The sequence below is a fragment of the Pteronotus mesoamericanus genome, unplaced genomic scaffold (assembly GCF_021234165.1).
Source record: "Pteronotus mesoamericanus isolate MK-2021 breed Mesoamerican mustached bat unplaced genomic scaffold, CSHL_Meso_final contig_214, whole genome shotgun sequence".
Taxonomy (NCBI): Eukaryota; Metazoa; Chordata; class Mammalia; order Chiroptera; family Mormoopidae; genus Pteronotus; species Pteronotus mesoamericanus.
The window spans coordinates 6,502,922-6,515,712 of NW_026555089.1; the positions used below are offsets into that span (position 1 = coordinate 6,502,922).

At 58.8% G+C, this 12,791-nt stretch overlaps 1 protein-coding gene across 2 annotated transcripts; it reads left to right on the forward strand.

Moving 5' to 3' along the window:
• The first annotated feature begins 1,267 nt into the window (after window positions 1–1,267).
• CHRM1 (cholinergic receptor muscarinic 1) lies at window positions 1,268–12,386 on the forward strand. 2 transcript variants are annotated; one of them, XM_054570650.1, is made up of 4 exons: window positions 1,268–1,316; window positions 1,731–1,836; window positions 2,282–2,374; window positions 10,901–12,386. In XM_054570650.1, exon 4 carries the CDS (start codon window positions 10,981–10,983, stop codon window positions 12,361–12,363), a length of 1,383 nt encoding a protein of 460 aa, XP_054426625.1. In that variant the 5' UTR covers window positions 1,268–1,316; window positions 1,731–1,836; window positions 2,282–2,374; window positions 10,901–10,980; the 3' UTR covers window positions 12,364–12,386. The 2 variants fall into 2 exon arrangements, with proteins under 2 accessions (XP_054426625.1, XP_054426624.1); XM_054570649.1 differs by lacking the exon at window positions 1,268–1,316 and having other exon boundaries at window positions 1,600–1,836.
• The last annotated feature ends 405 nt before the right edge of the window (window positions 12,387–12,791 follow it).

Sequence of the window (12,791 nt, forward strand, 5' to 3'; positions counted from 1 at the left end):
TTCACAGGGGAGGTGGACTGGGTGCTCACTCTGGCCCCGGCAGGCTTTGAGAAGCGAAGATGCCCCCACATGGATCCGCCACGTGTGCCTACCATGGCTGCTGGCCAAGCCCCAGGGACTCCAGTTCCGCTCCACCTGGCTCCACTGGCAACTGGGCTCCAGCCCCGGGTTACCCTCCGGCGTCAAAAGTGAGAAGGGGTGCTTCGTGGGGCCATGGGCAGCGGCAAAGTGGTGGGACAGGTCCCAACCCCTGTGACTCTAGAGCCCTGGGCTTAGAGCTAAGGAACCTGCATCCAAGTACTCACCCACCACATATTAGTCACACTTATCTTTGGTTTTCTCATGTACATAATGGGGGTAATTGACGATCCTGGTCCTACCTTCCACCCCAGGGCTTCAGCATGGCCCAGTGGGGCAAAGCACACAGCAGCCAGGACAGCTCTCCTTCGTGGTCAGCTCCCCAGGAGGTCTCTAGGGCCCTGTGAGGGCAGTGCAGGACCCAGGTCTCTATGGCAAAGGGCCCCCCAGGGGTTCTATCTCTGAGGAAACTCAACACAGAAATCCATGCTGGCTGGGGTGGGGGGGGGGGTGGCTGGCCAAGCGGTGGGGCAAAGTGAGGTGAGGAGGAAGGGCAGGTTTGTCACTTCCCAGGTACATACCTGTGAGCACTGAGTGGGAGTCAGGGGAGACAGAGTTTGACAAGCTGGGAGGAGAGCTGTCTGTCTGCCTGTCTGTCTGTCTTCCAGGTGGAAGCTGGAGGTGGAGCAGGCAGAGAGATAGAGACTGCCACACTTGTCAGAATTAACAAGTTCCACAGTTGGGCAACACTCAGACACACGGCAAATACAGACACGCGTGTACACACGCATTCTGGCTCCAGACCAACAGGTTGCCACCTGCATTTCCGAAGGCTGCGTACTCAGGGGCACACATGTGTGGGGCACTCAGCATCGTGTGGAGCAGGCACATAGCCCCCCGCCACCTCATCCCCGAAAGCCAGGCACCCGTATACCCTCACACCGGGCTGCGCAGCGTGGACAAACACAGAAGGACACAGCCCGGCACACGGGCATGTCTGCTCAGTCCCCGGGGCGGGTGCGCCAGCCCTCTGGGTCTGTTCCAAGTTGGAGCCTCTCACATGAGGCCCAATGTGTCATTTCCAAACAGAAGGAATCCAGCTTCTTCGCAGCAGGGAGGAAGAACAGGGTGTGGGGCTGGGTGGGTGGGTGGGTGGGTGAGCGTGTGGGCGTGTGCCAGGGGCAGAGCATGTGTGAGGGAAGGAGGCATGTGAGCCCGGGAGTGTGTGCTGGGCCACGGTACATGCGGGTTGGGGGCTCTAAGGTTGGGTGGGGGAAGGAACCCGAGGAAACAGAGTGTGCTTTTGTGAGGGTGTGCGTGTGTGTGCCGCTGAGTCTGTGTGCAGTGGGTGTGGGTGTTTGTCTCCCTGTATCCGCCTTCTCTCTCGTCCTGGACTTTTAGCCTTCCTGGGCACATCTTCCTCATGTCCTGCCCCCTCCCTCTCAGGGCTCAAATTGGGGGCCCTGGTGGAGGAGGGGGGCATGCTCCAGGACCCAGTCCAACCCCAGACGTTGCCTGAGGCTTCCCTCCAGCTCCCCTCCCTTCCTTTTCTCCCTCCCTCTCTTTCCCTTCCTCCCTCCCCCCCCAAGGCTGGCGTGCCAGGGGGTGGGACGTGCCAATCACTGGCTGTGCCTCTCCGGCTGCCAGCACAGGACGCAGCTACCCCCCGGGAGCCAGGTGTTTGGGTCCCTGGAGCTACTGCCGACCCCCGGGAAGCAGTGGGGTGGAGGACCCTGCAGACCTCTCTCCAGCCCCATGGTGAGTACATTTGGGAGGGTCTGGGAGGGGCTCCACCGAGGAGGGGGCCGGAGAAGCGGGGTTCTGGGATCAAGGTAGGGACCCCAAGGAAATGTGGACAGACCCCAAAGAGGAGAGGGGGCTAGGGAGGAGTCGAGAGACCAAGGGGCTCCGCAGCATTGGACACTGGCCACTCCAAACACCCTATCCCCTGCTTGGAGTGGGTACACCCGATGTTTTCGGGGGAGGGTTTCAACTGGCAGAGGAGATGGAGACCCCCTTAGGAAACTGGACCTGGAGCCCAGAAGGGATCAGGCCACCCCGTAGCAGGCACAGCCCCTGGAACCCCAGGGAACAAGTAGGAAGGGCAGGGGGCCAGGAGGCAGCCCTGGCCATCAAGCGTCCTGTGGGAGGTGGGCCCCCCAATTGGGGTGCCCATCCCAGAACCCGTCCTCTCCTCCCTCAGGGAACTCTGAACCCCACCACCCCCACCCACCTTCAGCCCCCCCAAGATGGACTGAACCAGGCTGCTGGCCAGATGGACGAGCTGGACGCCAAGGTGGGTGTTGGGCCAGGAGCCAGCAAGAGACCAGGCCAAGAGCCCCAGGGCTCTCCGGGGACAAATGGGCACCTGGACGGCCACGCTTGTCCGGGAACGTGGCGCCGACATGCACAGGGGCCCAGAGGGCACTCCCTGTGTTCTCGGTACCTTGGGTTCCCTCAGGGCAGGTCTCAGTCCTGTGTCTGGGTAGCGCACGGGCACCGACAGGCACTGATGCCAGGTGCCCGTCCTGGGACTCCCGGGCTCCACGGTATGGGAACAGGCTGGGGGCCTCCAGCCCTGATTCATGCAGAGTCGCCAGCTCCAGAGCTGGCAGCTGGGGCACGGGGGTGGGGGGGATGGTCAGCTGTTGCTGGGTCGCTCAGACAGTGCTGCTTAGGTGTTATCAGTGCCAGTGGACGGGGGCCACCTCTTCCCACAAAACGCACCTACAGCCCCACCCAGGCTGCCCCAGGCCTGACCGACTGGCCAGACGGGGTCAGAGCGTCTCGGGCCGCCGGACGGTCTCCTGTCCCTGGGTAATCGGCTGCTCACTGAGCTGTCAGAGAGCTCTTTCTCTGCCCCCTGACCTCAGCCACTCGGCAAGCTGTGATTGCCAGCTCGAGACAGGAGGCAGGGGAGGAGTTGGCGAAATGGGGCTGCCAGAGACGTGACTCTTGGCTCCCGGATTGGGGCCTGGAGATCTGAGAGCCAAATCCCAAAGCCCAAGAAAGACTCCAGAGTGTCAAGAAGGGATTAGGCAGGGGTCACGTCACACCTGGAAAGGAACCTCCCCATTGTACAGGTGGAGAGGATGAGGCTGAACTAGGGGAAGGGACAGGCTCGTGGTCCCAGAAGGGGTATTTAGGGGTCCAGTTGGGGCTTGGACCCCATTCTCCTCGCCCTCGGTGCAACACTCCCAGCTGCCTGAGCAGGATGGCGGGGCTGGGGAGCGGCAAGCCCCGGGAGGCAGGAGCTCGGGCTCTGGCGGGCGAGGAGAGGTGGGTGACTATCGCGCTGGGTTTCTGCTCCGCTGTGATGCCATGGTGATGCCTAGAAGGATGGGGGAGGAGGGAGAGAGAAGAAAGGAAGTGGGGACTGGAGCACAGGAGAGAAGAGCAGGGGTGTGCGGAGAGGGGTGCGAGGGCCCGCGCTGCTGGCACCACCGTCCGGAGAGCACGGCCCAGGCCCAGCCGGCTGAGCCCCCGGCTGCGGCACGGCTCTGCTGAGGCCAGGCCCCGTCAAAGTCCGTCCACAGTGAGGGCATTTGACAGCGGTTCCAGGGCTGGACTCCCGTGCGTTTGTGAGCATTTAACTAATGGCTGCCCCCCCTCCCCTCCCCCCAGGGCTAGTTGGTGTTTCTGGTGAAGACTGTTGAGCCTGAAAATGTGATAAATTCTATCTGTTTACCCCCTCATCTCCAAGGGCAGGCAGCAGAGTGGGAGTTTTATGGGCCTTTAATGGGTCTAGAGATAGCTTCAAAGAAAAGTTGAGCCAGCGGGAGAGAGCCACCTCTCCCCAGCAGGTGAGAGCCTGGGCCCAGCAGAAGGGACAGGTCACTGCACCAGTGAGGTCCCAGCTGCCCAACCCCACAGCTCCCACCTTGTGCCTCCTTTCTCCCCAGTACTGCCCGTACCTTCCAGTCTGGGCTCTGCAGGCTCCCAGGCCCAGAACCACAAGATGGCTTCAGCCTGCCTTCTTGAACCTTCCGCCAGCACCCCCTCACTCTCTGCCTCCCGTTCTCCACTCCTCGGCCAGGCCAGCGGTCAGATTCCGGAGCCCGCAGTGTTCAGGAATCCCACTCCCAGCAACCTCTCCCAGCCTCCCCCCAGTGGCTCCCTCCCCTCCCCCTCCTCTCACTGTCCAGATCCACAGCCCCAGGGGATTTGTCCAGGGCGCTGGCGGTCAATAGTCTGGCCTGCCCTGCTAGAGGCTCTGACCTCATCCCTTAACTCTTTGAGTCCAGGACGACTCCTTCCTCCCCAGCCCTGACAGGCGCCGCCCCACACCCATGCCTGTCTTATTTCCTGGCTCCGCTCAGGGCAGCAGGTGAGGCAGGGTTTCCTTGGTCCGTTCCTGGTCCACAGACGAGGATGCTGTTGGCTGTCCTTCTCCTGAGCTCTCGAGCCAGGCAGGGCCTCACCCGGAGACAGGAGCTTGGCAGGTGAGGAAATACAGAGCCTGCGGGAACAGAGGGACCCTGCTCTGGAGCTGGCCCCAAGCCCTGCAGGGGCGTCCTCATGCCCGAGGGCCTGAAACCAAGCAGGAGGATGCTCTGCATACAGCTGTGTATTTATTCCACAAATGTTTATTGAGCCGCTACTGTGTGCCAAGCGCTGGGCTAAAGCAGTGAATGAGACAGACACGGCCCCCACCCAGCCTCCCAGAGAGCTACAGCTACACCTCCCCCTTCCTACCACACTGTCATCATGCATCACGCAGACAGAGGACAGGCCCCGTCACACACGCGCAAGCCAGATCCTAAAGGAAGGACTGGCTCCTCACTATTGGCTGATTTAAACTAGGGTTTGATCAGGCTTGTCCAGGTGGGCAAGGAGGCTGTCGAGCCCCCAGCCCCACAAGAGCTGCTTAGAGCAGGGATCCAAGAGGCTCCTCTCCAGGGCCGACTGCCTGGGTCCACATCCTGGTAGCGTTGCTGGTGAACTAGCTGCAAGGTCCTTAAAGGCTTAGAGACCTGTAAGCAAATTGCCCCTTTGGCAAACTGAGGATAATAGAACCGATATTGCAAAAAGTTATAATGGATTGATTAAATCATGTGTATAATGCTGCCCTGGCCAGGTGGCTCAGGTGGTTGGAGCGCCGTCCTATACACCAAAAGGCTGCGGGTTCGATTCCCAGTCAGAGCACATAGGGGAGGCAACTGATCAATGCTTCTCTCTCACATCAATGTCCTTCTCCCTCCCTCTCTCTCTCTCTCTCCCCCGCCGCTCCTCTCTCTCTCCCCCCTTCCTCTTTCCCTAAAAGCAATAAACGTATCCTCGGGTGAGGATTAAAAATAATAATAATAATGTATAATTATTGTATACAATACTTATAGCCATGTCTGGTATATTGTGAACAGTCAGTAAATAACAGTTGCTATAATAATATTAATAATGTTATTAGCCCTGGCCAGATAGCTCAGTTGGTTAGAGTGTTGTCCTGTTATGCCAAGGTTGCAGGTTCAATTCCCGGTCAGGGCACATACAAGAGACAACCAATGAATGCATAAATAAGTGGGACAACAAACCAACATTTCTCCCCCCTGCACTTCCTGTCTTTCTAAAATCAACAAGATAATAATATTAGTAGTAGCATTTAAAAGCTCCCCAAAACTCTCATCAGGTGGACATAGTCCTGGACAGAAAAGCACCTTCCCGTTTCCTGGCCACCTCCCTGTACCCCAGAAGTGACATCCTCAGAGGATGAGTCGCAATCCATCCCCGCAAATCCATGGACTCACCCCGCACCACCCTTGCTCTTACGCAGCACTGCGCACATGCTCACACACAAACACGCCTCCGACAGAAGGGTCGCCCAGCGAGACAGGAGGAGAGATAGGGCTTAAAGCTGGGCAGAACCAGTGCCAAGGCCTTCCTGGGGTAGCCCTCCCACAGCCCCTGCCTCCCCCTCCCCCTGTGGATGTTTCACAGAATACGTTAGGCAAATGCAGCCTCCAGCCCCGCTTTCAACCAGAGCACTGGCTCTAAGCCCCGCCTTTGCAGAAATCCTGGCCTGCTGCTCCCCGGCACCCTAACTCCCAGACCAGAACTCAAACCCCCAGCGTGGTCAGCCGCAGCCCCAGGAAGCCTGGTTCTTTCACAGCCATCACGTCTCTCACCGGTCAGTTGCCATGAGCAGGCAGAGGGTTGCCCCAGAGGAGGGACACAACAGGGACCAGAGCAGAAACCTTCTCCTGAGCGACTCACTGTCCCTGAGAGGTCTGGGGGACGACTCGCTTGCTTCTGATCGAAGCTGAAAGGCAGAGTTGTTGACAGCTGCTCTGAGCTGCATCCCAAGAGCTCAGAAGCCCCAGGGGGTGGTAAGAATGAGGGTTCGGTTCCCCAGAACCTCTACTCTTGTCCTCCCCTCCTTTGTTTCAGGGAAGCCTGAGTCCTTATATCTCATAGGCCGGCCCAGTAGACCTTGGGCCCTGGCCGGTGTGGCTCAGTGGCCTTCGAGCCAGAGTCACCTGTCTGATTTCCCAGTCAGGGCACGTGCCTGGGTTGTGGGCCATGTCCCCAGTTTGGGGCACACAAGAGGCAACCACGCATTGACATTTCTTTCTCCCTCCCTTCCCCCCTCTCTAAAAATAAATAAATTATTTAAAAAGAAAGGAAGGAAGGAAGGAAGGAGACCTTGGAGCCACAGGTCCAGGCAGAGTCCAGCTCCCCTGCTTCCTGTGAGAGACCATCAGGGGCATCAGCCACCCCCCACCCCCGCCGATGTCTTCATCTATAAAACAGAGCACAGACAATAGTGTGGGGATTGCAGGGTCGGGGGAGTATATGGGGACTAAATGGTAATGGGGGAAAAAATGCAATGAAAAAATAAAACAGAGCTAAGAACCCCCACTCCCTTGAGGGACCCCGTGAATCAAGGGAAATAATAGCATACATCAAGTACCTAGCATGGAGGAGGTGATTAATTATGATGGTTAGTAATTTAAAATAAGAAAGTTAGCCCTGGCCATTGTGGCTCAGTTGGTTGGAGCGTTGTCCTGTAAACTGAAAGGTTGAGGGTTCTGTCCCCAGTCGGGCAACGTAGGAGAGGCAACCAATCAATGTTTCTCTCTCACATCAGTGCTTCTCTCCCTCTCTCTCTCCCCTTCCTCCTCTCTCTAAAATCAATAAGCATATCCTTGGGTGAGGACATTAAAAAAAAAATCAGAAAGTTGGAAGGGATTTCCAGCCATTAAGGAGAGGGATTCCAGCCTCCTCACTTCCAAGGACCCCTTTTTCTCTCAGGTCCCCCCTTCTGAAGCCTTTTTTAAAATTCACCAAAGCCTCAGCTAGCTTCCAACGAGAGCTTGGCCGCGGTCATGATGGGCAATGGTTGCCATGTTCCCACCACAAGGAGACGCCATTCAAGGCCCGGCAGAGAGCTGTCGGCTTCTTCCGCAGCCTCAGCTCAGGCACTCGGGTCCTTTCTGCTCAGCACCTGGGGCTATTAGTTTCGGAGCACTGGAAAATCTTCCCAGAGGCCAGGCCGGTCCCACTGCTCCAGGGTAGAGAGGAGCAATGTGGGGGCCAGAGAGGGGCTGTGTGGGATCTGGAAGGGAAGGAATGTCAGGAGTCAGAACCGAGGTCTTTGACTGAGTGTCATTTCAGAGCCAGGCGCTTTGGAGGCCGGTGTCGCCGTGGGCGGAGGGGGGTCGAGCGGTGGGGGGGATGCAGGGCAGCTGGGAAAGGAAGGGTTAAGTGATTGCTGCCTGTCACACAGCCAGGAGGGGCAGCTTTGAGATTCAGAAGCAGCTCTGTGGTCTACAAGGCCGGAATCAGCTGGAGGTGAGCAAGGCACTCACCTCAGAATTAAATTTAAGGGGGACACAAAAAAAACCTCCCTCATCAAGATGAACACTCTAGTAATGTAACCTTTTCAGATATCAAATAGCAAACTACAGCCCACAGGTGGGTGGGCCATCTGCTTTTGTAAATAAAGTTCCACTGGAAGTGGCACCAGGATCAGGCCGAGGCACCGTAGGGGTGTTTGTGTGAGGTCATGCTTGGAGCCTGTCCTTGATTAGAATTGTACTAGGGATGTTTTGCCTTAATTTCCATTTTTTAAGTATTACATGACACTTTTATTTGCCTGATTACTGAGTTTTGGGGCACCTCCTTAAATTTTGCACCCAAGGCGAGTGCCTCACTCGGCCTCACTCCAGTCCTAGCCCTGCCCTGTGAGGACCAGTGCAGCAACGGCAGAAGGAGCACTCCGCCCACGCCCGCGCCCGCGCCCGCGCCCGTGCCGGACGAGGCCCCTGCAGCTACGAAGGTGCAGCCTCTCGGGCCAGCAGGCTGCTCCTCTAGTAAAGCTTTCCCAGCGTTTGGCCTAGGCTGCCGCTGGGGGCTCCAGGGCTGCTGGGGGCACCTGGGAGTTGGGAGGGGGCAGCACCCCCTCTAGGAGCCAGGAGACCTTGAACGACAGAATGCCTGCTTCCCCCTTTTCTCTGGGCCTCAGTGGTTCCATGTGTGCAATGGGCACTAACCAGCACTGGGTTCGCATCAGAGGGACGAGAGGTGAGCGGGGCAACCCGTCAAGGCCAGTGTCCCCCAGCGGCCCCACCAGGAAGCCCCATCAGGCGCCTCTCCTCCCAGCCTCCCCGCCAGGGCCTGACTTTGGTTAAGAAAGGAGGATGCGACAAAACTCAGTAAGCCAAATAAATAACATTGCAATGCAACCCTTAAAAAATTCAAATTGGCAAACTCTGCCCCCCCCCCACCCCCGGCCAAATGTCAGTTTTTATAAAGTTTCACTGGAATGAACTGAACAGCTTGGGCTCAAATCCTGGTTCCTACCTTAACCTGTGTATCCTGTGCAAATTCTCTTGCTTTTCTCAGCCTCAGTTTCTTCCTCTGTAAAACAGAGAGAAGGGCAACACCTTGGTCACAGGTTTCCCCATTAAAAAATTAACCACAGTCAGGGACCGGAGCACTTTGAGCAGCGCCTGGCCCCCAGGGAGCACTAAATAACAGCGATGATCAGTACTGTTACTCATGGGCATTGTCATGGTGTCAGGCGCTGCTGGGCGGTGGGGATCCCTCGCTGCCCCACACGCTGAAAGTCATGGGAACCTGTGCCCCAGGGCTGTTCTGGGCACCTCACACCTATTGACTCCCTTAAGCCTCACAGCAATTCCCTGACTTGTCGGCTAGGGACTAGTACCGTCCCCATTTTTCAGTTGCGGCAACCGAGGCACGAAGCCGTTATGTCGCCAGCGGAGATCACACATCCAGTGGAGGGGCAGCCTGGATTCGAATGCAGACAGTGTGGCTCCAGAGTCCGGGTCCTTCACCCAGGATGTTAAATGTGCCCCCTCCCGTGCAAACTGTCCCGGACATGCTGGCAGCCACGGCCTTTCTTGCTCGTGGGTCACACTGACCTCTCCACGCTGAGCGTTGCTCTCATACACTGATAGGTCACCACGAGCTGTGGAGATGCCCAGGTCACATGCGATCGCAGCCACTCCCCGCCAAGGCCATGGGTCCCGCAACAACCCTCCCACAGGCACGGCGCTCTGGCGTCTCAGGCACAAACCAGGTTTCCAGGAACGCCGGGGCCTGGTGGGCCTCTCCCTTGGATTTTTTCCAACAATACAGCCCCCGAAGCCACAGCTGCAAGTCGGAAGAGACCCCCGTCTCTTCAATGGACGGATGGGTGCGCAAGGCCCAGACCAGGAAAGGGCCTGCCAAGTGCAGCCGCGAGGCTGTGGCCGAGCCGGGGCGCTGCCTGCCTGGCCTCCAGGAGGTCGCTAAGGGTCCTTGCTCTTCCCTTTACCCACACTTAGTGCCTGGGCTGGATTCCAGTTTCAGGAAAAATCTGGGGGATCTTCCTGTTCTCCTTGCTGCCCCCCACTCAGCTGGAGCCCAGGAACAGAGTGGGGAGATGGAGGGGGCCTCCCACACCCCATCTGGGGCCAGCACCCGCTTCTCTGGGAGCCGAGTCCCTGGCCCCCGCTGCCTGCTTTTACTGCAGACCTTCTGCCACCAGGCGCATGTCCGGGCCCAGCACTACTCTCCCTGTCGCCCTCACAGCGGGTCCGATGCAGTTCCAAGCACGGCCTCACCCTCCCCCTCTCTCTGCACCCCCGCCCCGCCACACACACAGACACACATTGACACTCAGCACCCCTCCCATCCCTTCCCCCTTATCTTCTCTGGAGCCCTGCCCTGCCTTCTCAGGTCTTCTCATTTGATGCAACTATCCCCCTGGAGCTCCACCTGCTCAAGGAGAAGGAGAAAGTGGGTCCTCCTCATCCTCCCCGCCCCTGTCACCGTGACCAGGCCTTGCAGCCACAGTTGCCTCAGTGAAGCAAGGGTTGTAAGACACCTTTCTCCAAGAGGTGCCTGACAGTTAGATTAGGTAATGCAATATAGCACTTAGCCCCGCGTCTGGTGTGTAGTGACTACTCAGTAAATGAGAGCTTTAATAAAATTGAGTGAAACGCTTTGAAAATCTGGCAGACCCGTACAGAAAGCGCGTGTCCAGCTCTGCCGTGTGAGTTAAGCGAGACAGGAACTGGGAGCAATTTCCCAAGGAGAAAATTGAGGCTCAGAGTCTGAACTGGGGAGCGGGAGCGAGGACTCAGATCCCCGGATTCCAACGCGCACCCCCTGCTGTTGGCAGAGCCGTTTGTGGCTGGGACTGTGTGTTATATGACTGTGTGTGTTAAATGACAGTGTGCGCACACCAGAACAGGAAGGGGCCTGCAGGTCAGGGGGAGTGACGCTGTCTGGCCTGAAGCTCTGAAAGGGTGGGGGCTGTGTCCTTAGCACCTGCCACTCCAGGCAGTGCCCAGCGAAAGCCCACGTCCTCTCTTTTCAGGTGATGGTCTCCCCTTGAGGAAGCCCTGTCGTGTGACCAGCGGAAGGGGCTGCGCCTCGGCCCCGCCCCCCCCAACCACCATGAATACCTCAGCCCCACCTGCCGTCAGCCCCAACATCACCGTCCTGGCACCGGGAAAGGGCCCCTGGCAAGTGGCCTTCATTGGGATCACCACAGGCCTCCTGTCACTGGCTACAGTGACAGGCAACTTGCTGGTACTCATCTCCTTCAAGGTCAACACAGAGCTCAAGACGGTGAACAACTACTTCCTGCTCAGCCTGGCCTGTGCCGACCTCATCATCGGCACCTTCTCCATGAACCTCTACACCACCTACCTTCTCATGGGCCACTGGGCTCTGGGCACACTGGCCTGCGACCTCTGGCTGGCCCTGGACTATGTGGCCAGCAATGCCTCCGTCATGAACCTGCTGCTAATCAGCTTTGACCGCTACTTCTCCGTGACCCGGCCCCTGAGCTACCGTGCCAAGCGCACGCCCCGCCGGGCAGCGCTGATGATTGGCCTGGCCTGGATGGTCTCCTTCGTCCTCTGGGCCCCAGCCATCCTCTTCTGGCAGTACCTGGTGGGGGAGCGGACGGTGCTGGCCGGGCAGTGCTACATCCAGTTCCTCTCCCAGCCCATCATCACCTTTGGCACAGCCATGGCCGCCTTCTACCTCCCTGTCACGGTCATGTGCATACTCTACTGGCGCATCTACCGGGAAACGGAGAACCGGGCCCGGGAGCTGGCGGCTCTGCAGGGCTCTGAGACGGCAGGTAAGGGGGGCGGCAGCAGCAGCAGCTCAGAGCGGTCCCAGCCCGGGGCGGAGGGCTCCCCGGACAGCCCTCCCGGGCGCTGCTGTCGCTGCTGCCGGGCCCCCAGGTTGCTGCAGGCCTACAGCTGGAAGGAGGAGGAGGAGGAGGATGAAGGCTCCATGGAGTCCCTCACATCCTCCGAGGGCGAGGAGCCCGGCTCCGAGGTGGTGATCAAGATGCCCATGGTGGACCCGGAGGCGCAGGCCCCCGCCAAGCAGCCCCCGCGGACCTCCCCGAACACAGTCAAGAGGCCGACGCGGAAGGGACGCGAGAGAACAGGCAAGAGCCAGAAGCCCCGCGGGAAGGAGCAGCTGGCCAAGCGGAAGACCTTCTCGCTGGTCAAGGAGAAGAAGGCGGCTCGGACCCTGAGCGCCATCCTGCTGGCCTTCATCCTCACCTGGACACCATACAATATCATGGTGCTGGTGTCCACCTTCTGCAAGGACTGTGTTCCTGAGACGCTATGGGAGCTGGGCTACTGGCTTTGCTACGTCAACAGCACCGTCAACCCCATGTGCTACGCACTCTGCAACAAAGCCTTCCGGGACACCTTCCGCCTGCTGCTGCTCTGCCGCTGGGACAAGCGACGCTGGCGCAAGATCCCCAAGCGCCCTGGCTCTGTGCACCGCACCCCCTCCCGCCAATGCTGATGACCCCCTCGCCCTCCTCCCTCCACCCCAGTCCCCGGGAGAGCCCAGAGCCGGGCAAACCACAGGCAGGGGCTGTGACCTCAGACCCCGGGCCCTGCTCAGTCCTCTCCAGGCTTCCAGGCTCCGAGGTCACCTTCCCGGGTAGCCCAGAGAGGCCTTGCCAACAACTTTCTACACTTTGCTATTCCCAGGCAGGGAGCAAACCCGGGGAACTGGTTTTTCTGTTCCCTGCTGGGTGGGAATGGGCTCTTCACCAGGAAGAAGGCCCTGGAGGAGGATCCGGCCTTTGGATTCCTTGTTTGCTTTTAGGCAGGAAGTCTGTTGGGAGCCAGCAGAGCGGCCTGGAGAAGGAAGGTTTACCATTACAATCATCCTTGGCCCCCTGAAAGGCCTGGATTGGGGTGGGAAAGGGCGCCCCCTGGGGCCAC

Excerpts from the sequence above, each read along its gene's own strand:
- CHRM1 (XM_054570650.1), top strand. The coding sequence starts at position 10,981 with ATGAATACCTCAGCCCCACCTGCCGTCAGCCCCAACATCACCGTCCTG.